We start from the raw sequence: 24,784 nt of genomic DNA on the forward strand, positions 1-24,784 counted from the left end.
GGGTTTGCAATAGCAGGAAATTAGCAGCATGCTATGGCTTTCAGATCACATCTCCTCTCCCTGGCCTGGTTCCTGCTGCAGGATTAAGGAGTGGCAGTCTGGCAAACAGACTGTGCACTGCTCCAAGATTCCTCCTTGGAAAGGGGATGTCAGGCTACCCGTGCAGGCTCTCGCAGCTCTGCCTTGCTCAGCCACAGTGACAGAAATGTTGTTTAATGGGTGGAGGCTCTTACCCATGCTATGAGCTTTTCTCTGCAGAGTTAGATAAAACATACTGGAACTTTTTTTGTGCCTCTGTGCACACTGGAAGCTGGCAATATATCAAAGGACTCAAAAGTACAGCAAACCAGACCTGACAGTATTTATTGCACCTCCAACTTGAGTGAGACTCTTTCTTGCTAAAAATTGTTCCAGGCAGCTTTTAAATGATTCTACTGTTACATTTTGTACAATTCCTCCACTACAAAATACCTACTGTGTTCTTGTATAACCTGATACACTGCAGTGCCATAAAGGGCTTTATTATGTTCAGTCTAAAAGTAATTTTCCTTCCTTTCAGCAAATTTTACCCTATTCAGCAATAATCATTCTTTTGTGCCACCCACCATACAAACTTCTACTTCTGTCATTTACAGTTCCAATTACTGTCATCTTACCCTAAGTTTTGTAATGCACTTTAATAGTTCAATCAAAGTCAGCCTCAGTAATGGCCCCAGCTTGCTGCTGCTCTATACTGAGATTTCCATAAACTTGTCTACATTTTTCTGGTAGTAAAGTACCTGCACCTAATGGCAGTAGGTTGGAGCCATTCTCAATGGAACATTCTGAAGTACTATTTGCTCTCTGTTCTGGAATGAGAAGTCTTAGTAACACTGTCAGAAACTGCCTAGTGCTACACTGCTTTTGATATCACTGCCTTCTCTTGATCATCTTCCACCAGATGACCCTGTGTTAGGTTATCTTTTCACCTACTGCTGGGTTCCAGCCACTTAATTTCCTGATCACAATTGTAGCTTTCCTAGACTTCTGTGAATTACTGTTTATACAATCTTCCCATTCAGTGTTACCTACAGATATGTTGGTTGTACCACAAAGCCAATTAATGCCTTTAATCCAATCAGCAATTTACTGACTCACAAGTTAATGCTTCATTTACTTAGGGGGCTGAATGGAAAACAAGAATTTTACTTAAAAAAAAAAAAAAAAGAAAATAAAACCAAGCTCAAAATGTTATAAAAAAGCAGATGTTAAAATTATTTTATGGAAAAAAACCAAAAGGAAACCCAAAACTAACAACACAGTCTCAGACCAAGCAGTAGATTGTGGATTCTTTCAGACCCTGCAAGTTTATGGTGCATTCCTCTCCCTTTCCTCCTAGACTCTCCCTGTTTAGCTGAAGCACTTTTATTTTCAGTATCTGAATGCTTCATTAATACAAACAGATTTATTCTCACTGTAGTTGCATGTTACTGACATAGAGCTAATACATAGGAAAACCAAGATAATTTTCCAGATGGACTTATGAGTTTGTATGTTCAAACTTGCAGATGCCCAAGGGAAGACACTGTTCTCACCCCAACTTTCAGTAAATGCTATAGGTCTCTTCCTGAAAACCCAGACCCATCAAGGGTTTCCAGATGATTTCTTGGATGTTGAGATTCCTCAGAGAAGTAGTGAGTTCTGGAAGCAATATTGAGTGAAGAGGTCTGAGGCTGTACTGTCAGCCCCTGACAAAGGCTGCAGACCAGACCAGTGGGCATTTCTACACTAAACTCCCATGGAGGATGCAGGTCAGTGAGAGCAGGGGATTTAACCAAGCTTTGGGGACCTGGGCCTGCATTTCAGCTCTCCTGACACCTAAACTGCTGCCTATCCTCTGCACCATCCTTCTCCTCACACTGCAGTGTGCTCTTATACCACAGAGCACCTGCAACCGTGAGCTACAGTTGAAAGAAGAGAAGGTTTTGCTGGTTAAAAATGAAGATGGATTTCAGCACTTCTTGTCATCCCCAAGGGGCAGAACATCCCAGAAAAGTGGCAGAACGGTTAAAAAACTGCCCTGAACTGGGCTGGTTGTAACTCACATTTATCTTCTAGCAGCTTTATTTTCTTTGAAAAATTCTCTCATGTCATTGAAGTAGTAAAACGGGAAGGCAGAGAACTGGCAGATTAAGGGGTCAGAGCATGTTAAACTCCATGCAACATCTTACTCCAGGCAGCTCTTCTATTTCTGTGTGGCAGCTCTGTCATGGGTCTGGTGTTTTAAGGACAGGACAAAGGAACAGTGCCAGCACATTATCACTTTCTATAGAGTCTGGCAAAACATATGGTCCATTTGGCTGATTTATACTGGCAAAGAAGAGAATTCATATTTTCTATATATTTTGGCTTAACATCTATATTGTGACATATAACCATGGCCAATTTCAGGCTGGAACCAAATGAAAAGAAACAAGACTGACCCAAAACATGTAAGGGAGAGGCCAAGAAAAACAGTGACTTTTAAGTCATTGAGAACACTGCCATCTCTAGGAATTGTGGGTGATGCAAATATATGCAAAAAATTGACATATGCCCGAGTAGGGTGCTGGAGCTATGAAGAGCACTGGAATAAATCAGCCTTCCATGTGAGGGGAGACTATCACATACTGAACTTATGCACATTATGCCACAGGAAGGTAGAGAAAGTATCACTCATAGGAAAATGAGAGAAAAACATGCCAAAGAGCTGACAGACTGGGGCAGGATACTCATGATACCTGTCAGTTTCCCAGCACTGTTAAGTGACTTGATTTTCTTTTAAGCCCTGAATGGCCTAGTTGGTGGGACTGTCTTGCATGACAGCTATTCCATAAAGGAAAGCTCATGAAACCTACCCCAGAGTAGACAGAGCTAATCTGTACATAGTGGCCTTAACTGATTTGGCACTGCTGAAATCCCTGGAAGTAAGACATAATAAAGGCAAGGCGGCAACAAAGGCCCACGTATCAAACCAGTGCTGGCAGGGAGTGTAAGGAATCACTCTGAGATTAATGGCAGGGGTGCTGCCCTGCCCTGGCAGCACAGGCCAGAGGATATGGCAGGCCTGGCATGATTACTGCTCCTCTGAGTTGAGTCAGATGGAACCTCCTGCCAGCCCACTCTGGGTGACAACTGAAGTCTGTGTATTGCTTGGCTCAGAGCCCAGTGAGCAAAAACCCCCACTTCAGAGACCAAGCATAACAGAGGCCATTAACCAGAGTATCTGTTGAACTTCTTCTCCTTGCATACCCTTTCCTTCTGTAGTCTACAGATCTCAAGGGAGATGAGATTCCTGGGTTCTTGCCACTTTGTATTCCAAAGTATCGTACAGTTCCAAGAAAGAGGGAAAATTGAAACACATCATGAGATAGAGAGGTCACAGTCTAGAAAAATTTCAGCCTTCCTGTGTCTGGACTGTAGCCTGCACATCTAACAAGACAAGGACACTGTCCCTTCTGTGCTTCTGCCCCTTCTCTGCACACAAACCCATTATGTTTTAACATGACCTGTTCTCATTCAGCTGTTCCTTCAGTATGCCACTGTGCTTCCCTCCTGGCTCACAGCTCAGTAAAAAAGAAACTAGAAAACTTTCAATCACTCCCAAATAGCAGATGCACACTTCAACAGACAGAATCAGTTTAGCTCAAGGTAAAGTTGAAACCAAATTCAAACACTACTAATTTTTACTCATAAGATGATGATCTGACCACCATAAGGTCTATCTTGACCTTGAAATGTCAAGGAATGCCACAAAATCTAGGAAATCCTTATTGTGGTATCAGTATTTTAGCAGGAGAAAAATATGGTACCTGACTGCCTGACCATAAGATACTTAAGGTTAGGTTCAAGACAGCTTAACTTAAACCTAATAAATTCACTACAAGAACTTCTGCTTTAAGAGCTTCACCAAAGTCAATAGGGACTGTAATCATGGGTCTAAGTGATTTTGTCCCCAGCTGTTGTCCAGCTACCTACCGAGTATGACTGTAGTTCATTCAAGTTCAGTTGTGGCTATTCTGTAGTTGTATTTTTTCTGTTTTCACTTTTCACATCATCACACATAAATACAGTCAGTGAGTGGTGCTTGAAGGGCACTGACATGCAGAATGATGGGCCTGCTCCTAGTGTTACCTTTTGGATACTCAGGAGCCTGCTAATTTTCATTCCAGTGAAGAGTGCCCGTTTGCTTAATAACATGCCAGCATTATTGGCTTGCATGTTATATTTCTTGGTTCCATTCTACTCATTCCTTTGTTAGTAGTAGAAGTTTCATGAATAAATGAAGCACTTGCCTGTGCTTTAACCACCAGACTGTGTTCCTCCCTCACTGCACTTAGGGAGGAATGAAAGCAGGAGCAAGCCAAGCCACAGAAGGTTCAGTTTACCATGCTACAGATCGATTTGTACAGCAGCTTTTTCTATCAAGCTGACTTCTCTACTACAAATGGATTTACTTCAGTGAAAACCAGCATTTTGACCCTCATTTCCTATGGTAAGCTGAACAGGATACTTTTACTGATGGTCTATTTCTGTAGGAATGACTCTACTGATGGACCCTTCTGTAGTGGCTGGATGAGTCTTGCCTTTCCTCAGCCCCTGCCCGTTCTCTGTGCTGGTGCAATGGTTTCCTGAGGGATGAAGGAGCTCTGACTGCTTTCAGATGTACCTTTGAACCTGTGATTATTTTATACTTAACTCATGATTACCTCCATGAAGATTGTTGGGATTGTGAATAGATCAGGCCATCAGATCAGAAGCACAGAAGCTGGATCTAAAAGATTTATAGTTATGTTTGTCTGGAGCTGTATAATGTGGGTTTATGCAACGGGACAGGATTATGTGAAGTTTATCTGTACTCCAGGATGTGAATGATCCTTCTTTCATTACTCTCCTGACATATGGTCTTGAACCTTAATGTATATAGTTTGTATTTTCTACATGTTTATTTTACCTAGCTTGTCTAGTCTCATTACATTAAATAATCAAGGGAAAACCATCTTGAGTTGTTCTAAAACATTAAACAAATACAGCATAAGTAGAAGATGATTGAAAAACTCCAGGATCAAGTGACTGCTGAAAGCTTTTGTAGCTCAGATATTCCTTGAAGCAAATTGGAGATACACGTAAAGGGCTTGGACTTCCCCTCTTCCCTGATCTATGCAGAAACATAGGCAAAAGTGGCCACTGAATTCCAGCCAGGTTAGTGCACTGCTGTTGTGGCTTAGGGATGGTACTTTCCAATTTAGTACTGCCACTAAAAAAACCACAAGCTGCTCTCCCTCCCCCTTCTTACTGGAGGCACAAAAGGCATCACATGTTGAGATAAGAACAATACACCAGAAACAGCAATGAGATAAGAAAATGAACAATAACAGCAACGATATTAATGACAAAAGTGTACAGAAGAGAGTGATTCACACCCAAAAAGCTCATTGCAGCCTGGACAATAAACAACCCTAGGTGAATTTTCTCAGCTGGAAGGAATCCCTTCTTCCTGGAAGACACAGTCCCTTTGCCTGCCCCCAGCAATGACATGAGGGGGTACAGAATAACCTCTGGGCCCTGGCCATGCCCCCACCGGCTACTGCAAGAAATGAACCCTGTCCTGGCTGGAACAAGGACAACTGGGGAAGTAACTGAGTGTCACATGTGTCACCTTGAGCTTCACTGCTGTAGAATTATCAAACTGGACCTTTTTCTCTTGTCTGTCTATCTTTACATGATACTTCCCTGGAAGTCACTTCCACACCTATCATCCCCTCATGAAATTAATCTTGGTATCATCCTGAAAATTAATATTATTTCACTTTAGCCCCAAAATATCCAGTACCAAATCACAGAATCACAGAATCATTTGGGCGGGAAAGGATCTCTGAGACCATTGAATCCAACCTTTGACTATGTTGTCCCATAGACCACAGCACTGAGTGCCATATCCAGGTGTTTCTTGAACACTTCCAGGGGTGTTGACTCCAGGAATGGCATGCTTTATGGCAAAGCCAGGAACTGAACACAAACTCCTCCAACCCAAGCCTTAGCCACCAGCTATAAACTCTTGAGATGCTTGAGAGGAAACTTTTGCATTGCTATGGCAGCATGAGGTCTCAATTCACATTTCCTCCTACAAAGCCCATCAGAAAACCATACTACAAGTAAAAGCTACACATCATGGCCCTTAATTTAATTAGGAACTGTCAACAATTGCCTATAATTTCAGAAGTCTGAGCTAAGCCTCTCACAGAATCTGTTCTCATGTAATCTTTCCTTCTTTTTCTGGTTAATTTGGACAGGATGGCAGTCATTCCTAATAGTGATCATGCATAAGCTTCAGGAACTGGCCCTCTGGAGCAGCAAAAGAGATTGTCTCACAGACCAAGAGGAAAAGGGAAAGGCACAGAGCTGACCCAAATAGGGTTAAAAAAGGAAAAGGCGGGAGTGGATTCCATTGTTATTTACTTTATACAAACCCTTGTAAGGCATAATCTCCTTGCTGCGTTTCCCTACTTTTCTTCCTCCTGTTTCTATATGCACTGAGAGGTCACTAGGAAAGTCATTAGGAGGAGGCAGTCTGGCTTGATGTCTAAGCCATTGGATAAGGAACTCTGGGCTCTATCCCAGCACAGCCATGAGCCTGATGCAAGGCCTGGGCACCTCCTTTCAGTTCTCTGTCTCTCAGTTTCCCTCCCCTTTCCCCACACAGGAACATCTGGTTCCTTCATTTTGCTTGAAAACTCATCTAGACATAGGTTGCTCTTAATGAGGTTGGGCACAAGGCAGGGCAGTACAACTGCAGGCTTGGATGTGGGGTTTAGGTATGCTTGCAATATAAAGATAATGATCTAAAACCCATCTGTGCAAAGGTAATCTTTTGAAGGAAGGAGTTTCACTCCACAAATGTAGGACTGGGGACCCATAGGTGGGGAATGTAGGAGGTCCTGCCAATCTCTGAGAAACAAGGAAAGCTGAAGCAATGACTACTGCACAAATGGGGCATGAAAAAGAATTCTCTCTTGTACTTGAAGACAGCATCCTTCCATTTCCTTCTTCCTTTAACCTTTCACTTTAAAAATAACAATTATGTTTTGTTGGTTTTTTTTTTTTGTTTTTTTTTTTTGATTACCTCCTCTGCCCTCCTCCCTTCTCTGTGTATCTAGGTCACACTCATCTGAACTTATGCTCATACTTTTCCTAGCATTTGCCTCTCTATCTTTGAGGTGTGCTTTCTCTGAACTCTCTATTCAACCCTCTCCAACCCCATCATCTCCTCACATTGTGAGTTTGCATTAATTGGAGAGAAAGCAATAATAAGAGCCCACCCAGTACAGTTCTTTCCACAATGCCCAGAAGGATCTGTGTTTGAGGCATGTTTTGAAGATCATTGTAAATCAGGAAACAGCAAGGTGGAGTGAAAGGAAACTGGAAAGAGCTCTCAGCTTACGAATGTATAAAGCAAGAACACAGGCCCTCACTCCAGTAATCTGGAGCCAACAGTTACTAGACTAAGTTCCTTGTGCAAAAAGTCATTATTATGACTAACCCATTCTGTATTTATAGAGAAGTAATGTTAGAAGACAAACAGTTCAAACAGTGCTCTTGCACTAGATGTTCTTTGCTTTTTTCTGTATGTGATTTTTTATTCCAACATTAATTGTGGTTATAAATCATTCCCAACCTGCTTTGGAATGATTTACAAAAACTCTGTGCTGTTGAAAACACAGACCACTTACATACACAAAATATAAAGCACTCAGCAACTCCAGGGGTAAAAAATACCATGTATTAGGAATCAAACCCACAGAAGACTTAAGAAGTAATTATCATTAAAACATTTCTCTGTCTGCTACCACAAATGGCTACAGGTACTTCTGCAGAACACAGAAGACACTGGATGGCAAAGCTATCACGGACAGGTGTCTTTGAGAGGCACTTGAACCAGTAAAAGTTTTGTTTTCATAAAGGACAAGATCTGGAGATGAAAGAATCTTGGCAAGACTGAATGGTGACCAGGATAGGGAAGGATTGAGGACACTTAACCCTTCTGTGACCATCCAGGCCAGAAAAGATGAGGCCAAAAATCTTGAAAGGGAGAAGAATGGATAATATCTCTTTTTTTGCTGCATGGAAACATATCAGCCCCACAAGGGGGAATGTTATGTGAACAGCCAGGGGTGCACATTCCCTTGAGAGCCAAGGAATGTGGGGCCTTGGCAGGCAGGCCAGGTGCCAGACTGGAACAGAGCAACCTTCTTGCAGCCTCTCTACATTTTGTGGAGTGGTTGGAAAAAAAAAATAGAAAGAGCTTGTTAAAACTCACACAACTTTCAGATCAAATTTTTGTCCTGTTTCACTTTGGAAGTCTCTTGAACAACCTCAGTGCTTCAAAGATGAGGCTGTAAATCTCCCAGTCTCCCAGAAAATGCTCCTGTATTTAATAAGCTGTTTTGACTGACATTCAAAGTGAAAGTAAAGTTTTCTGTTGTCCTAGCAGTAGAAAATGTGACTCTGATCTGTAACTCCATATCTGACCAGACAAAAATGTGTACTCTGTTAAAATCTGCAGATTGCTGAGACACATTGGCATGAGAATAGCTCTGGTTCCCCTGCAGTCAATAGCAGAAAATCTCATTATCTCTAATGGAAATACCTTTGACTAATTTTATTTGGAAAGAAGGTGCTAGAGGGTGGTGTCTGAACACCAACATAACAAACCTGTTACCTAGTGGCCCAGCTACTGGGCAAAATTACTTCTAGTTAATTCTTTTCAACCATTCCACCACACAATTAGCCCTTGGAGTGCTTTGTATCCTAAGAACATGCTGAATATGGACAAGGAGGCAGGCACAGAGCAACTGAAATACCATTAACATGAGTGATGCTTATAATTGGCTTATGGATGCCATGATCCTGTGGGTCAGACTTTCTTGAATGACCTGGTAAAATTTTGGTTGCTCCTGAGGACCCTGTTAAGGTTCCCTGATGTCTTGCCTCCAAGGACTTCAAGCAAGGCATTACACATAACCTTGTTAACTGCTCCAGGAATCTTGGAAACAGGGGATCAGGCCTTTCTACCATCACCACAGTGAGACCTGGACCAAATCACTCCCTTTGGTGACCACACTTTCCATCCTGGGGCACACAGATACAAAACGCACTCAGATACAACAATAAGTACTGCATCAAGGTAGTGAATATTTCCAGAGAATTTCACTAAATAAAAAATGAAATCTAACCCAGCAGAAACCCCTGACAGGTCTCATTTTCTTTTAGTTCTGTTTTACTTCCTTTGTCACATCATCTACCTAAGTTCAAATCTGATGTAGACTTACAAAAACTGCTCCCAGTTTGCTGTGGTGCTCAAATGGCAGCCTGTCCTTTCCCATGCTTTCTCATTAATGTCTCTCATCACCAAACTTTCTTTACAATTAAATCCCAAATATTTGAAAGTAAAAATGACTGAAGTGAACAGCTTGACTGAAAAAAGTATAAGTTCTCCCATTTCTGCCAGCATAAATAGGAACATATGTGCCCTTTGGAGGCTGGAAAGTTCACTTTAAAAGTTCCCTAAATCTTCCTGGTTTGATTATTCTGGTTTGCATGGAGCAGACCAGACAGTATCATTCAGAGGTTTCATTTCCACTTTCATTTCAGCACTTCTTTTCTACTAACTACCCCATTTCCTGAATCATCTAAAGCAAAGTGAGTAAAATGAAAACACTCCTGGAAATCTACAAATCAGTAAATAAAATAACAGGTTGATCAATTTGCTAAGATGAAATGGACTAGAGGCTGTTTTCAAAGAATCAGATAGCAAAAATGCTTATTTTTACATCAAACTCTTCAGTGATCCCAGGATTTAAGAACTCTTCAAAAAACCCCAGGGTTTATGATTTTCCTTTTCTTTGTGTGTGGTTTTTTGTTTTTTTTTTTTATTTTCCAGTTGGTATTACTGTGAGTGCTGGTTAGAAAATATGTTTTTTCCCACCTTGGAAAGGACAATGATTCAAATACAAAAAATGTGTCCCAAATGTTAGCTGAATTTAACTCTAGGCTTTCAAAGCTCCTGTGAAGCTCTTGTGGTCTCCTTAGTAGGAAAACAAAGAAAATGCATCATCTGCAACGAAGTCCTGCCAGAAATTTCAGACAATAGGGCAGAATAAGTCCAAAAGACAAGTCAGTTTTAGGTCTTGTTTTTTCTGCAGCAGTTTTGAAGTAAGTGCTGTTCTTTAGTCTAAAGAGAGGCAAAATTCTCTGTTGAAAGCTCATGGCTTCATGGTTTAGGCTTTTTTTTTTCTTGTCAAAGACCAGCTCACATACAGCCAAGAGATGAATGAAGTTTCCCCAGGCTCCACCTAACACTTCAAATGAAGGGCCACCTTCTCTCTCATGGACAGAATCATCAGCATAAAAGGCATTCTTTTGATGCACTGACAAATCAGCTGCCATCAGATGGCTGTTTATCTCATAAAAACATTTCTTCATTCATGAAAATGGCTTTCCTGCTTAAATAATAGGACTGAGTCATATCTTAGTGTGGAGGGATAGAATGTAAGAAAATAAAGATAGTGCAGAAGGTAATCTCACACCTGAGGAGTTGCAGCTGCACTAATCACCAAAGATTAGGAACAGACCTGCCCTTAATAGGCCACAGCTGTGTCCAATAAGAAGAAGAGTGCTACAAAAGAGTGGGTTAGTTAGGTGAGGAGAGAGATGGAGTTTGTTGGTTGTGCTGTGAAGAGCTGCACTTGAGAAATCACCGAGAAGGTATGGAACTTTTGAAATAAGATGGCAACGTCTTAGTTTGCATGGAATAATGATATGAAGCATACAGCTTGTATCCTTAAAAAAATTTGACTTCAAAATACTGGGCTTGACTGCTGCATTAACTGAAGGACAACTACAGGACAATTGTTTCTGCAATGTCAGACAAGCTTTAACGTAAGTGGATATCTAGAAGAAGGATTTGTAGTGCTTACCAGCACACTGGTTGTTTTCATCCAGCTGGAAGCCGAAGCGGCAGATGAGGGGCCGGGTGGCAGTGGGGTAGTTGGGAACGGGGCCAGGGGCTGGGGGTGGTGGGTACACATTGGAGTAGGGGCTCAGGTAGGGCGAGCGGTACACGGGGTTTGTGCGGGGCACGCACAGATAGCCCCCGTTCTGGTTCACACACACCATGTCTCCTCTGCAGGCCTCGGGAATGGTCCGACATTCATCAATATCTGCAATGAAATTGCAAAGGTGTAAAGAGTTAATGGGACTTAATGGGGCCAGTCAAAAAATAGTTCATGTGTTTTTTGCCTAACATTACAAAAAAAAAATTATATTCTCCATCAAATGGCTAACCCTTCCTTGAGGAGCCTCACTTTGAAGTTAGATTGCACTAAAACAGAAAACACCTCTTATATTCAACATATCCTGTGATCTACTCATACTATTAGAGTAGTAAAACTACTCTAGAGTACTCATACTATATCCTTTAATACTATGAGTACTATATCCTCTAATACTATGAGTATTAGAGGATATAATATGATATATATTATCCTTCCATTCTCTAATAGTATGAGTACTCTAGAGTACTCATACTGATAGAGGGAGAGGACAAGGCCTGCTTTGCTATTCCATGGAAGTTTGGTTTAAACACTGATTTACACATGGCTGCAGCAAGCTACTGCCTGCTCCTGCTGGAGGGTCTGTCCAAACCACAACATGCAAATCAGGATTTCAGAAACTGATGGTTTGGTCTGCCCAGCTGTGAAATTTGGATCCTGCTTTGGAAGTCTTGAGTTCCCTCCCTCTAAGTTACGGATGCTCGGATCTGGGGACACAGTTCAGGCCTCTTTCTTGCTTTGACTGAGATTGTGGCTGAATTAAATTTAGAAAGATATAACTGGTTTAGCCAAATTGAGCGTTCCCCTGGTTCTTGGCCACAGAAACAGTAGGCTATGGGAGGACAAACAGTCTGCTGCAGGTTTTTCCCTTTCTGTTTTGGTGGCTTTATGGCATGTAGAAGATGCTGCCCTGGAGACTGAATGCCATTGACAAAAAGATGCTGCTGGGCGAAGTGCAGATTTCCTTACCGTACCTCAGCTCAGTTTACTTGGAGTTTCAGTTTGTGAGAATGGAAGGCTTTATTTAAGCCTGCAGGTGGAGACGGGGAACAAAGACAATAAATCCTGAGTTTGAAGGAGAAGGAGGGTGAACAACCCTCATCCTTTGGCAGCTACACTGAGCTCCTATCAAAATGCATCATTGTTGTTTGAGTAGCCCTGACAGCCTGTTAGTATCTCAACAATCTCAAAGATCAGTGCTATGTAAAGACACACACACATATATTTATATATACACATATTTGTTGTATATACATGTATATAAACACACATATTTGTTACACAGTAAGAACTTTTCATCTAAAACATAGTAAGACCCCCACAATGTTAACTCAATAAATTCAGGATTTCTGAGCCCAAATTTCAATATATTGATTTAATCAAAGTCCTACCTAAGCATTGCCCAGAGGCACGGTCCAGGTCGAACCCATTAGTGCATTGCTGCTAAAATGAGAAAAAAAGGACACTGAGTGATGGTGAATGAGAGATTTGCAGAGTCAAATGCTCATCTGGATTATTATGATTAGTACAGTTGTTCAGTAGGGTACAGTACATCTAAATAAGCTCCTTCCCCAGAGGACAGTCAGCATGCCATGGCCCTAAGGCCTCAGCAGAAGTTCCAGCCCCTTAGCTCAGGAGTGGCACCCTCAGGTGATGGCAGTGTCAGGCTGTTCCTCTGCCCAGGGGCCACCAATGAGTTATGAGAAGAGGGGTACAATGTGTTATGGGTTGTTAGCACAGAATTACAGTCTTCTAGTTTGGGGTCTTGGTTTTGCCAGAACAGGGGGGTTCATCTCGAAGGTCCTTGTTGCATCTCCCACAGGCTCTGAAGCTCCCCAGGCAGCCCATTCAGCACACAACACATCAGGCATTGACTGATCCAGAGCCACAGTTGAAACATAACAAGCTTAATCTCTTGTTTTCCACCAAACCTTTATACAACATGTTATAGGCATTCAAGGTTACTGGAAGCCTTGGTCATTCCCATTCTGCTGGCCATTATCAGGGCTGCAGCCTTGAGTCTTCAATACCTCCTCAGTGACCTCAGCATCTCTAAATTGGTGAAAGTCCTGGTGATAATGGTTTCAAAGCCTGTTAAAATGATTTTCTGCTCTTCCTAGTTTTTGACTGGGCCTCCAGCTATTTAGCAAGGGGCAAAGCAATTGACACAAGCACAGGATCTTCCAGTAAATGGGTTGTACTAGGCAATGTATGCAAGAGATATCCAGGAAACAGGAACCACCTGAAGCCACCAGAGTGCAGAGGGATGGAGTGTGCTCAAGATCCTTCCTTTTTTGTCATATCTTAATGATAAAGACACTTATTTTTGGACTTTATGAGTGGAAGATTAAAGTACTTAATTGATGTTTGGAAAAGTAGTAAGTTGTAGATGGGAGACAAAAGGTTAAAGGGGTGAGTCAGTGGAAGTGGGTCATTGCAGGAACCAGGGACAGGACTGAAGTGAAACACATGGCACTGTTTGGACTGCACCTGCCACTTGCACATATGAATACACAAAACCCCTGCTAGAAGTGTCAGACAAGTATGGAGGAATTCTTGCCTTCATTTGTTTTGGCATTCCAAGATATTTTGGTATCATGTTGTGGAAAGCCAAGATATTCTAATGGGAGAATGTATAATCACCCTCATGTTTTAAAGAATGTATGTACTCTACCTTTTGTTCTTCTTTTTGTGTACATACGCTACACCTCGGTTAGCTGGAAAAGCTCAAATAGTCGTTAAGACATTTTTTTTGGTCAAAAAATGATGATTCAGAAACACTGAAACTATTGTAGGACTGGTTTCAACAACTTTCTATAACTTTATTGTAGAAAAGATTCCAATATTGTCAAAATTACCAGTTTCAGTATCTTCAGAAAGAAGTCATTGCTGTTGTTTCAGCTTCAAGTTCCTTTTTCAAAGCAACTTCAAAAATCAATTTATATTACAAGATGTTTTTATAAAAATTCTAATGTAAACAATATTTTAAAAATTATAGCAACAAACCTTTAAAGACATCTCAAAAATTCTCCAGGGGCATGAAAAGCATTTCCCATACAGATCCAATAATCACAAAAATATCAATAAGCATGACCAGTGCAGGAAATTTTCAATGTAATATAAGAAAAACAACTACATTTCAGAGGCTTTTGGCAAAGGTATTCAGAAACACAGCTCTGGATACCAAATATATCTGGACTATTAACTAGAGATCCAAACAACATGCATTTAGGAACAGTTTTTACCAATTTAAAGTTACTTGGAGCCTGAGCATAAAAAGAACTAATGATTCTGCTATTTCAAGAACTGGACTGCTTTACTTCCATCCACTCTCTTGAACAGAAATGGGTTTGGGCATAAGTGAAAATAAAAACTGGGATGCAGTCATTCAGGATCACAGTCCAAAATGAAACAGTCTTAAGACTTGATCCTGCTATACACAGAAAAGATGTATTTCTATGAATGAATTCTCCAAATATGGATGTTTCTCACAATAGAACTGAGCAGTCTCTGGTTTCATGGCATAGGTTTTCTTATTTCCTGTTCCAGAAGTGTTCAGTTTAGAGACAGAATCAGATTTTCAGTGAGGTCCAGGTTTCAACAGGGATATTTTGCTGAGCTGGCAAGGATGAGTCAATAACTCAATCCATGTTCAACTCCAGAATCCTGCTGGCTCCAAGTTCTCCCCTCTAAACCCTTAGACCACACAACTTCCTTTCCATGTAAACCCCAGACCACAAAGCTTCCTATCCACCTGCTAGCCAGTTAAGTTTCGTGCCATATAGCACTTCAGTACAAACCAGTACACACATCTCTGCATGCACCTCTCACCTGTGCTTTTCCAGGGCTTGAAAGGCAGACAGCCAGTGTGAAAGCAGCCAGTATCCTGTAATGTGCATAGAAAATAGGCTGAAAACCTTCAGATATCCAGGCTTGTTACGTAGAATTAAATACACATGGACAAATTAATTTCTAGTGACACTTCAATGTATTCCAGTTTTGCTAACGTGAATTTGGCCTTTGGAGAAGGAGTAATATAACTGTGGGCCAGATTCAGGTCTCAGACCAGTGACTCTGATGGTACTGGGATTGAAACCAGACTGCAAATGTCTATGGACTAATCTGATTTTTATGACACCCCATGCAGCAGCTGTTAAATGAACAAGTGTGCAATATTCAATAAAGTGGTTTTCCCCCTCTCTGACACCTTTCTTTTGCAAAAATGAAGGCTTCTCTTGCACGCTGTGCATGTTTTACAGATGGGTAAACCCAAGCAAGGCCCTGCCTAAGCTCACAGCGTGAAGTGTTGGCAGGGCTGCAGACATGTCACGCAGGAGGTCCTGAATCCAAGCCAGCTGCTCCAACTGCTAAACCACATTTCATCCCCAGAGGCTCTATCTGAGATGAATCCATTTGCTTGGGGCCAGATTCTGTCCCTTTGCTCAGTCTTGAAGGAGACACACTGTGCCAGGTCATCAGCAACCAGAGGCTGTTATCTTCAGTGGAGCCTTCCCCAGGTACATCATCTTCACATCTAGTGCTCCCTACTGGGTCTCTCTCCACCGCAACTGAAAGACAAGGCCCCCTCACTAAAAAAGCCCTACATCTATTTTTGGAGCTCCTTACCTGGAGCATAAAAATTATGGTCAAGTAACCTTCCACCTCCAAATATTTACTAACAGATAGAAAACCATGAAAGCACAGTCAGAAATTACTTTTTTCTGGTCTTGTGGATTTCATTCTTTTGCTGCTGATTTATATAAAACTTCCTAGTACCATTAGATCCACACCTTGCTTATCTTGGATTGTAATTCTAAATGGCAATTGGATACAATACATTCCCACAAAACCAGTACAGGAAGCAGGGGATATTTTAGGTAGCCTTAGCTCTGCTACGCATGTGAGCTGCCAACTTTCTCTCTTAGAGCTGTCCCTGATTTCCAGCGTGCAAACTGAGCTGCTGAGCAAGACCTACAAATGCATCAGACAAAACCACACACAATGACCGACGCATTACAACAAATTTAACAAGCTCTGAAAAGTAAACATAAAACCCTAAAATGGTTGTTCATAGTGCTGTGGAGACAGATTGTGCTCATTGGCAACTTTTGAGTGACAAGAAAAGGCAAATTCTGCACAGAGTTTTCCTTAGAGTCCAATGTAAAACATTCAAACTACAATTTTGTCCATTTAGGTTGCATTTAATTTATTGATTCCTCAGATCTCTTTGAAGAGATTTTAAAGTGTACACTTCTATAAAGACTGCATACTCACTTTGCATGGAGTGAGAAAAAGCATTGGGAAGGAATACAACAGGTTATAGCAGAATACTGACATATGCAGCAACTGGGCTGTGCTGCACATTGCTGCAGGACAGTGCACGATAACAAAATCCCCCATAAAACAGCCAGACAAAACTCAAACATTTTTAGACAGTCTTTAGTTTCCTTTACTACAAGATGATATATTCTTTCCTTTTGGTGGGGGAGTGACCTTACTGCCTCGTACGTGTTCTGTCTGCACCCATGATCTCAATTTGCTCGTTACTTTAGATCTAAAATCCCCTCAAGAATTATTAACAGACATGCAGCACAACCTATCAACACTACATGCAGCTGGTCACAGTAGCTTGCCCAGCAGGCAAAATATTTTAAACTAGCAATTAACTTCTGCAATAGTAACTAATTAACTTCAATCAATCACTGTAGCCAGTGGGATCGTGGCTGCTGCAGTTCAGCACTCCCGCAGATGCGCAGAGTATAAGCACAGATCAAGAAGGAACTCGTCAGAGACAGCACAGCTTTAGTAACAGGCAGATCGTCTTTCCCCACCTCTGACCATTGAGATCCCATCTCTTTGCAAATGGCTTTTGCAAGTGGATTGGCATAACGTGTCCCTGCCACAGCTATTTTCCACAAGCAGGTTTCCCGTCAGTAAGCAAAGAAGTTTCATGCATACCACTTACCTTCTTAATCCTTGCATGTCCAAAACCGTTGGGGAAAGGTGGAAAAAACCCAGAGTCTGTGCTGATGAATAACTAGAAAGTTTTCCAAACATTACCCTCTGCTAGCACTTCAGTTCCTCTGTCATTTATAGTCCAAAGAATGAAATGGCAAGTAATGGAGAAGATCGGGAGCCGTCTGTACCTCCTCAGACACTGGAGAGAATACAGAGAAAGCACCTGGTTTTGCTTAGTTCTCTTCTGTAATTCAGCATTAAACCAATTGGAGGAGGAATGTTAAAAATGAACACTTCATTTTCTAAGTATGTTAAACAATGCAAATGGGGGCCTCAGCCTGGGACAGCTGGTTTAGATTACAAAGCTCACCAACTGGCTAGACTCCTCACAACAACCTCGAGGAGCCTGCCAGGATAAAACACTAACAGCTTGAAGGAAAGCCTCTCCCGCTGCAAACTTCACAGTTAAATGTGCCTCAGAGTAGAGAGCACCGTTATTGGACAGAAAGCCTTATCAAGGGACTGGAGAAGGGAAGGGATTGTTTTCCTTGCTCTGAGAACAAAAAAAAACGTCAGGGTTTTTTGGAGGCCCTCTAGCTGGTGTCCTGGACAATGAATATGCAACACTCGCTGCTCTGTGCCAATGGCATACTGATGAAAGGTCTGACCCTCTGGGAGGTGAATAACTCGAATTCATGATGATCACAGCTACAGGAACTATATTGCTTGGGGATTATTTGAAAACAGGAATAAACAAATTAAACATTCAAAGGAAAACAAATGGCTTGTCTGCAAACACTGGCTCTTTTTAAACTGACCCCATGCTTAAGGGAGCAGTTTATGATATGAAATATTTCTTCAGGAAAAGCATAACTTGCAGATCTCCAGTTATGACTGAAGAGGAAGGAAATAAAGTACTTTTTCAGGTGTTTTGCAACTTTGCCACAGGCAGAGCTTTAGTAGGTCAAGAAGAACATTTATGGGATGTGAAAGGTAAGCAATCAGACACAGCAAAGATTATAGTGGATTCAAATATGAACACTGAAATGAAAGACAGACAAGGACATTAAACAACTACTTTGAATTTCTGTTGAGTGTCCCATTTGAGAAAACCCTTTCTTCCTAAGGAACCTGAAATTATTATCATACATCTCTGTGTAACAGATTGAGAAACAGAACTACAGTTGATATAACAGATAATAATAAAAGTTGCCTCTAAGCCTCAAAATCCAGCTTGAGATACAAGGACTGAGTTGCTTTAGAGGTACTGAGCCCCCACAAGTTGTACTGGAGCCAAAGGGAAGCTCAAGACCTCTGTATCTTGTTAACTGGCTGTAATTGTCCAAATTACCTTTCAAAAATGACAGCACCAGAGGCTCCAGGCCATTTCTGACAGTTTATCTCTCAGTGACTTGCTTGCATCACTTGCACTGCATGGAAAATTAAACACTCACCTGGAATCATTCAAACAATGTCTATACATTGGCAGATAAGTACCAATTAACTTACTTCTAATAAAGTTCCCAAAAGCCTAACAAAAACTTGCACAAGGGACTTCTGAAGAAGCTGCAGGGTACATGTGAAGTTTTTCATGGATCAGAGAACAGACAAGAGAGGATAGAAAGCAAAGGCCAGGAAAATTTTCATTGTAGCAAATGCTTAACTCTGAGTATTCTCACTGCTCCATACCTCCAGAGTTTCTCGATATACTCAATAACCTGGAGAGCTAACAGACCTAAGAGTAGCAGTGCTTACTGTATGTTAGAAGTGTGAAAAATCTACTGAAGCAATGAGAAACAGCTTTACAGGAAAGCAAATGCTCTGTGCATCCAGTTGTGTGGACAAAGAGCTTGCTTCATCTGATAATACTTCACTTGCTAACCCACTGAATTTTTCTACAATCACATGGTAAAATCATTGCATGCATGCCAGAATCACTGTATGAGTGCAGCACCAGTCTGCTCCCAGATAGTTGCCTCAGAGTTCTGATCCATCAGCCAACTGGCAGAGGTGCTCCAGCCCTGGAGACGGGAGGTGAATCCAGATCTCACCACCTAAGGGGCTCCCTTAAGAAGAAATACTGTACAAATGTTTTGATTTTTCCTGTCTCCATCTGACAGCTGGAGTGGATAAAAACCAGAGTATTAAAAAGTGTACCAAACCACAACCTGGGCTAGTTTACAGCTTGGTGACTGTTTTTTTTCCAAAATAAAAGGATTTGATGTTCTGGCTAAGTGGAATTTCTACAGTACCTTTCTGTAACCATCATCAGTCACAAAACAATCAGATGCAGCCACAGCCTTCTGATAATTCTGTTTTGTATGAAGGGTTGTATAAAGGAAGGATTTTGTGATGCATAAGCCCCCTTTTGTTCATCCTATAAAAATGAACAATTTGATGCACCTTTCAACACCCTGTGCTGACACCTTCAGCATTTATGCTTAAGATGTTGGCTAAATTTCATATGTAGTGGTGCTCTCACTTCAATAGTCTCAAATATCCCCGAGTTATAAAATCCATGACTTTATTTAGATTACCTTGACATTGTCTTTGTCTTCATGGGGAGGTGCAGAACTGTCCCCAGTATAAAATGGGGCTCTGTTAAATAACTATGTTCTCAAAGTTTGCTTTGTGCATAGCTGGGGTTGAAACCATATCTCCAATTAAGACTTGGATTTTGAAAATTGTGTAATATATATTATAGTAAGGGGGACATAAAATGTATTGTATAACTTTACTCTCTTTGCACATGTGAATCGAGCTATGCTCCTGCAGATAAAGCACAGCACTGGATGAACAGGAGCCCTCAGCACTGGAGAACATAATCTGACTGATTCTAAATGCTAAGACAAAAGCTGTAAATAGATCAGAGAATTTAGGAACAGTTAATTAGACTTAGCATCCCTGAACAGAAAATCTTCCTTGCAGAAACAAGGCTTCTTCCTCTAAGTTTCATAACATTTCATCTCTTTTTTTAACTCTGATCTTGTTCTTACATTTCTCCAGAACCATATCTGTCAAACACCCTTCTTGGATGTTCTTGTAATTTTTTAAAATTCCTCCACTCTGAACATTTTCAAGAAAATTTTCAAACTGTGAGAAGAGTCAAAGCATACAAGTCTGTATGGTGGTAGATCTGTGAGCCCAAAGTCATTCAACATGCCAAGTCATAGACATCTTTTACGCAGCCACACAGACCTAAATTCATTAAAGGAGTTTTCCAATAACTGACACTTTAGGCCCTACATGTCCAAGCTTTAAATGCTAAAAACATTCATTTTGCTCCTACCATATCTTATGGAACCAAATGTTTTTGCCAGCAAAAATGGTAAAACAGCAAAACTTATTGGCACTTGCAGAACTTGACAGCATCTAAGCTTCATGAGATTCACAAGTTGAGCTTTTGCCTGATGTGGAGATTGATCTAAGTGTTCCTGGAGACTGCCAAGTAAGCAAGCTTTTGATATTGTCACATGTTGATGTTACAACACAGGCAGTGATTTGACACACACATTTCACCCTACTGCCCCTTGAATAGCACCACAGGGGAAACATGGTCTCAAACCCTAATTCTGCCTGAGAAAGAGTCGGGCTCATTTCTTTCACCTCCCAGGAAAGAATCAGTTGCAAACTCCAGGTGTTGGGGAGGGTTGCCTATAATTTTTCAAAGACTACCTTAGATTATCAGCTGAGGTCTGCTTTGCTCACTGTCTGAATTATAATTGCCATCTCATAACATGACTGATGAAATAACCTGTTCCAGATGGCTCAGGCCAGAAGCTCAAAAGCACAGTGCTACACATGTTTTCCTTTCCTAGCCAAACATAACACAAGCTAGAATTAACAGTGAAAATTAACATAGTATGCCATTGTAAAGACATCAGTAGTGCTAATTAAAATGTACTGGGAATGTAGGATCCCTGAGATGTGGTGTGTTGACCTGCGGCTCACAGTACAACTTTGAGGAAGGAGAAAATGTAACAGTTCCTGTTGTGCTGCCATCTCTTGAGGCTCAGCTGCCTCAACAGCTCCCACCTGCACGAGATATCCATGCAAAACAGAGCCAATACAGCACCCCTCCTTCCTCCAGTGCAGGGATGTCACCTGTCTGTCTGAGGCACAGTGCTCCTTTGGGCACAGCACACTGCTGATATCATTGCTTCCAAAGAGCAGCGGGCTGAGCCCCACTGCAGTGTTGTACCAGGTAGTCTCACAGTGCCCAAGCACTGGAATAAACCTTAAAATCCTTGGTTTACTCTAACTCTGCATCTTTGTCCTGGCTTCAGCTGGGGTTAAACCACACAACTCCAAAGCTGTATTCTCTTTACAGGTCTGTGGTCACTCTGATACCAGTTTCTAACAGCCAGCTTCTTTCAGGATAGAAATCACCAGTGGAAAGCCCAGGCATCACTGTACCCATTCAGAAATGCAACTACTCTAAACGTGGACTAATATCTGACTCCACTTTACTGCTTTGAAAACCTTTCTTGTCCCTTTGGATAAGGAATATTAGGATCTAGCAGGTACATACCAAAACCCAAACAGTTTAAAACAGCCCAGTGAACTGCATCTACTAAGACGGAACCATTTCAGGAATATTCCCTTTAGTGAGATCAGGTTTGTTGTTCATGACCATCTGTTTAGCTGTAGTACTTTCTAGGACAGTCTAAGAAGACGCCTGAGGCAAAAAAGAGTAATATTCTTGGAAGAATTCTTCAGTATTGTTCAGGGGTTTTTAACCAAATAAAAGTAAGGTAAACAAGCAAACTAAATTATTACCATAACTTTCTCAGGGAAAAAAAGAGAGCTTTTCACAGCATTTTTGGTGTATGTGACAACTCTCAGCAGAGAGTAATAATTATTCATGGTAGTAGTTTGCAACAGCCTGCAACATTCTTCTTGAGTTTTCAATCCTTAGATGACTGACATTTGTACTTTTAAAATATTTTCCTGTAAAAAGTGTATGGAACATCATCCTCTACCTAAAGACAAAAGATGCACTTGAGAACTCTCATCTCCCCCTTGGTTGCTCTGAGTATCCAAGAACAAGGTCCCCCAGCCCCCTGTTCATATTTTACTTTTTCTGTTGAATCTCAGCATAGCTCTGGTAACTGCAGTTCACATTTTGCCTGAAACTAGACAGATATTTTAGTTTGTTTTTGTTTATTTTATAAGATTGACATGTACATAAACTGTGCTGTAGCCTTCTCTGCATTTTTGTCAAATGGTCTAGACAATGCGGTTGAAAACAATGCTCTTTAATCTTGTGACAAAATGTTTACCAGCTCCTTTTAACAGCAAGCATAAATTCTTTATGGCCTGTTTCAGCTAATAATGACCTTCCATAAATAAAGACCTAAAACTCTTAATACTTCTGGACCAAGACTAAAGTCTGTTTCACTGTTGCAGCAAGCCAACATTCAGTCTTCACAAGTGCCTGGGATACATAAACCATTGGGCTCCAATTACGACCAGACAGTTAGAAGTATGTACTAAAACCCTCCTTAGAAATATTCTGGACTGATTTATTTTATGCTAAAATGCCTCAGGACTGCTGAGTCTTTTGCAGTTTCCCAAGCCCTTTACTAACACAAGCACCACACTGGGCACATCTGGCAGGATCAGGTGGCATCTTAGAGCAGCTGACTGGAGACAGTGGTTCACCTTTACTGGTTAACCTGGCAGATTTCCCTGGCTGCTGGGCATCAGTGCCAGTAAAACATCAGCTTCCTCTGTGCTTCCTCAGCTCCCAGGTACTTTATTCCACCACATGGAACATATATTTTAGGTGGGTTTTGTGTTTGAGGCTGGTTTCTTTAAAAATCAGATTTAGTTGGGCATCCTTTCTTCTTTTTATTCTGCTTTGGCAATTCACTTTGTTTTGATCCAGAGCAAAAGATCAGCCACAGTAGCATTGAGCATATTCTGTGTTTTCCATTAAAACACTTTGGGTTCTGAATAAACCCAAACAAGTCCGTGGAAATGCCATCTCTCAACAGGGGTGTTTGAATGTTCACAAGTATGTGCACTATTTTTTAAGGGCACCTGCCAGAACCCTGGTGATGAAGCCAGAGTAGAAAATATTTGACATCAACCCTTTCTTCTAGAGCTTCTCTTTGTCCAAGTGGTGGAAAACATTCCCTTTTTAAACATGCTTCACTCTCATAGGTGAATGAATACAATATAAGACTCCTGGCTTCTTTTTCCAATAAGACACTTGGCACATGTTTGGGTCTTTTCCTTATCTTAAGATCTTTGAGGTTATATGTTAGTCAAACACAGGAGTAACAGAAAGTTTCCCTATAAGGAGAGAAATAATTTTGACTGTTTTATACTTTCTCAACTGCTTTCCTAACCCCAGAAGACATTTATAAACTTTTCTTCGATGTAAGAACTACTACATTTAATTTACTTATTCCCACAGCAGGGATGACACCATTTCACAAATTACCTGTTTACTTTTGTGACCTAACCATACCATTCATAAGAATTGGCTGGGAAACTGGGTGGTAAACATGATGTGTGTTGTCTGTTTGTATTCAGACTTATTATTCACTGCTCTGCAGCAACAAGGGCTGCTGTAAGGCAGCAATTTAGCATGCTGAACGCAGAAATTCCACTGAACAGGGAGGCACTCCCATTTCCTAGTTGTGCTATATGTGCTGCAGAGCTTACAAAGTCTTGAAACAGGATGCAGTTTCTAACACAGTCTTTTGTTTTTGGTTTTTTTGTTTTGTTTTGTTTGTTTTTTTTTTTTTTAATCTGCTGGCTTTTGCCTTCAGTTGCACTGGTTGCCACAGCAGAAGGAAATGAGCAGTACCAGGAGTTCCCCATTCAGAAGCAGCCTGGCCATGCCCAGGGCTCCCATCCATTCAGGAACTGTCGGGTACCAGAACCTCAAGCAGCCATATGAAAAGTCAGTGGAACTAGACCCATCTTCCAACAGAGGCACTTGCACTGCAAATGGAGTTTATTGCCAGAGCCTGATAAATCAATCAGTCTACAGTTCCATAACAAGACTCAAGAAGTTGAATTGTGCCAGATAAAGAAAACAGAAAAAACCAAAAACTCTGACAGGTTAAATGTGAAAAACAGAAAGTCAGGCCAAGAAGGTTTGAGAAACAAATCATAAGAAGCATAAAAGCTAATAATAAATTCTTTTTCAGACACACCAAGAGCAGGAAAACTGCCAAACAGTCTGCAAAGCCAACAGATGAACAAGGTATAAAAATAGTGCTTAGAAAAGATAAAATCACTGTAGAAAGTGAAATGTTTCTTCTTTATCTGCATTTGCTAGAGAAACTTCAAGAGATTACCAAAGTGGAATAAAAAGAAAAAAAAAAGGGAAAAAAGGGGAAAAAAAAGAAGTAAAAACAAATCCAGTTTGGGAGGATATGTCTGAATTGAAATGCCAGCAGGAGAGGTTGTAGAACAAATCAAGAAAATGAAGAAAAACCATTAATCAGAACTCACTTGACATTTAGAAATTAAGTATCGTTAACTGAATTTAATATGACCATTTGCAACAGCTGAATTGTTTATCTGAATTGCAATCTCTCACAAAAGTGCCTTGGTGCCAGAAGAAGTGAAAGTACCAAATACAATCCTGTATTTCATTAGTTTATGTACAATGGTCAATAAAATACAGAACAGTAAGCCCAAAAATACCTGGAGATCAGTAGCACAGCACAGAGTGA

The 24,784-nt window shown here is 41.0% G+C and overlaps 1 protein-coding gene across 1 annotated transcript in view; it reads right to left on the minus strand.

Annotated features, from left to right (window-relative positions):
- The window catches only part of FBLN5 (fibulin 5), a 54,299-nt gene that overhangs the window by 27,724 nt on the left and 1,791 nt on the right, over window positions 1-24,784 (minus strand). Inside the window, exons 2-5 of the mRNA XM_036385136.1 lie at window positions 17,095-17,286; window positions 14,961-15,015; window positions 12,521-12,572; window positions 10,995-11,237 (exon numbers count right to left, since the gene is read on the minus strand). Of these exons, the coding sequence (XP_036241029.1) occupies window positions 10,995-11,237; window positions 12,521-12,572; window positions 14,961-15,015; window positions 17,095-17,186 (442 nt within the window). The 5' untranslated portion in view covers window positions 17,187-17,286. The remainder of the gene's footprint in view (window positions 1-10,994; window positions 11,238-12,520; window positions 12,573-14,960; window positions 15,016-17,094; window positions 17,287-24,784) is intronic.

This window comes from Molothrus ater, chromosome 6 (genome assembly GCF_012460135.2).
Source record: "Molothrus ater isolate BHLD 08-10-18 breed brown headed cowbird chromosome 6, BPBGC_Mater_1.1, whole genome shotgun sequence".
Taxonomy (NCBI): domain Eukaryota; kingdom Metazoa; phylum Chordata; class Aves; order Passeriformes; family Icteridae; genus Molothrus; species Molothrus ater.